Source organism: Phodopus roborovskii, unplaced genomic scaffold (genome assembly GCF_943737965.1).
Source record: "Phodopus roborovskii unplaced genomic scaffold, PHOROB, whole genome shotgun sequence".
Lineage (NCBI taxonomy): Eukaryota > Metazoa > Chordata > Mammalia > Rodentia > Cricetidae > Phodopus > Phodopus roborovskii.
In genome coordinates, this window is record NW_026126480.1 from 17,808,072 (window position 1) to 17,810,101 (window position 2,030).

The following is a 2,030-nucleotide window of genomic DNA, read 5'->3' on the forward strand; positions in this document are numbered from 1 at the left end:
AATGTCAGATCTGTAAGTGAGTCCTATATTCCCATCTGAGTCGCTGTTCAGTCTGTATCTGTGTCCTTAAGATAAATGGTGATTAGGGTTCTGAAACTGCATGATGTAATTTGGTTTCAGAATACCTGTGAGAGAATAAACATGAGACCAAATTGGGATCTACATTTATTTTTAATAGACTAAATGTGGAGTAGAGTATATAAATCATAAGGTCATTTAATGTATTCTGATAACCACTGTTTTATTTCAGTAGGAATCTTCTCAGCATGATGGCAGCTGGAAACCACACAATGGTAACAGAGTTCATTATTTTGGGGCTAACTGAGGACCCCACCCTTTGTTCTATCTTCTTTGTATTGTTCCTTGGAGTCTACCTCACCACTGTATTAGGCAATGTCAGCATAATCATGTTGATCAGAAGAAGCCCTCAGCTTCACACCCCCATGTATCTCTTCCTCAGCCACTTGGCCTTTGTGGACATTGGGTACTCCAGCTCGGTCACACCTGTCATGATTGTGAGTTTCCTGAGAGAGAGAACTACCATCCCTGTGGCTGGCTGCATAGTACAGCTTGGCTCTGATGTGGTCTTTGGGACTGCTGAGTGCTTCCTGCTGGCTGCCATGGCCTATGATCGCTATGTGGCCATCTGTTCACCCCTGCTCTACTCCACTCTCATGTCCCCCAGGGTCTGCTTCATCTTACTGGTTATTTCCTATGTGGGTGGCTGTGTGAATTCTTCATCATTTACTAGCTGCTTATTGAGCCTGACTTTTTGTGGTTCAAATAAAGTCAACCATTTCTTCTGTGACCTCCCACCACTGGTGGAGCTTTCTTGTACCCATGTTTACATTGCTGAAATGTCTCCTGCCATCTCAGCAGGCTCCATCATTGTCATCACCCTTTTCACCATCATTGTTTCATACCTCTATATCCTTCACTCCATCCTCAGGATGCGCTCTACTGAGGGCAGGCGCAAGGCCTTCTCCACCTGCACCTCTCACCTCACTGCAGTCACCTTGTTTTATGGGACAGTTACATTTGTTTATGTCATACCAGAGTCAGGCCATTCACCCAACCAAATTAAAGTGGTGTCTGTGTTCTACACAGTGGTGATCCCCATGTTGAATCCCTTGATCTACAGTCTGAGGAACAAGGAGGTAAAAGAGGCCATGAAGAAATTGATGGAGAGAACACATTCCTCATTTTGAACAATATTCAATGTGTATATATATAAATATTCAAATGATCTTTTTGGGGGGAGCATATGCTATAGTTATATGCTATTTGCCTTGTTTTACATGAAAAATCTCTTAAATGTACAGTGGCATTATGTTGATTAATGATAACTTCCTTAATACTTTTTAAGACTTTAAGAAAGTTGAACATTTACAGCAAAATCTGGATTCAAATTGAAAGTATATCTATTTCATGGTTGCAATACCTGGATGACATATATTTATTCTTCCTTTCATTCTGTACATTTTGGGTAGTTCATGATTATAAGTTATTTTTTATCTGTTTAATATTGCAATTTTTAAAATGTTAATTATCATCTTGGCACAATCACATTTGTGACATTGTTGACAGAACTTGTCTCAGGAACTCTTGGCAACTCTTGCACAGAATCATCATGCATCTGGAAATTGTGAAGTTCTACACTATATATTTCAATGGGATTAATTAAGCTAAAGATAGAAATTTCTACACCCTCAATAATGTTTTTCTTATTTTTAAAAAGCTATGGTTTCTGAAAGTCCTTACAACGTTATTTTTTTAAAGTACTTTAATTCTCTCAGTTTTAACATTTTCTGTAATTTGAAACCCAAATCTGTTCCTTGTGATGTTTGTGTTATCACCTAAGAGCTTCCTGCTCCCTGCCATGGCCTATAATTGCTCCATGGTTGTCTGCTCACCTGTACTCTATCCAAATATCCTACAGGGTCTGTTTACCAGGGTGGTTTCCTATGTAGGTGATTGTGTGAATGTTTAGAATGTTGCTAGCATCATATTGAGTCTGTTCTGTGGACTCA

The 2,030-nt window shown here is 39.3% G+C and overlaps 1 protein-coding gene across 1 annotated transcript; it reads left to right on the top strand.

The window, feature by feature from the left end:
* The first annotated feature begins 266 nt into the window (after positions 1–266).
* Positions 267–1,225, top strand: LOC127228155 (olfactory receptor 481). The gene has a single exon (XM_051192630.1). The coding sequence runs from the start codon at positions 267–269 to the stop codon at positions 1,206–1,208; it is 942 nt and encodes a 313-aa protein (XP_051048587.1). The 3' UTR covers positions 1,209–1,225.
* The last annotated feature ends 805 nt before the right edge of the window (positions 1,226–2,030 follow it).

What these genes read in the sequence shown, in the direction of transcription:
- LOC127228155 (XM_051192630.1), top strand. Translation starts at nt 267, where the DNA reads ATGATGGCAGCTGGAAACCACACAATGGTAACAGAGTTCATTATTTTG.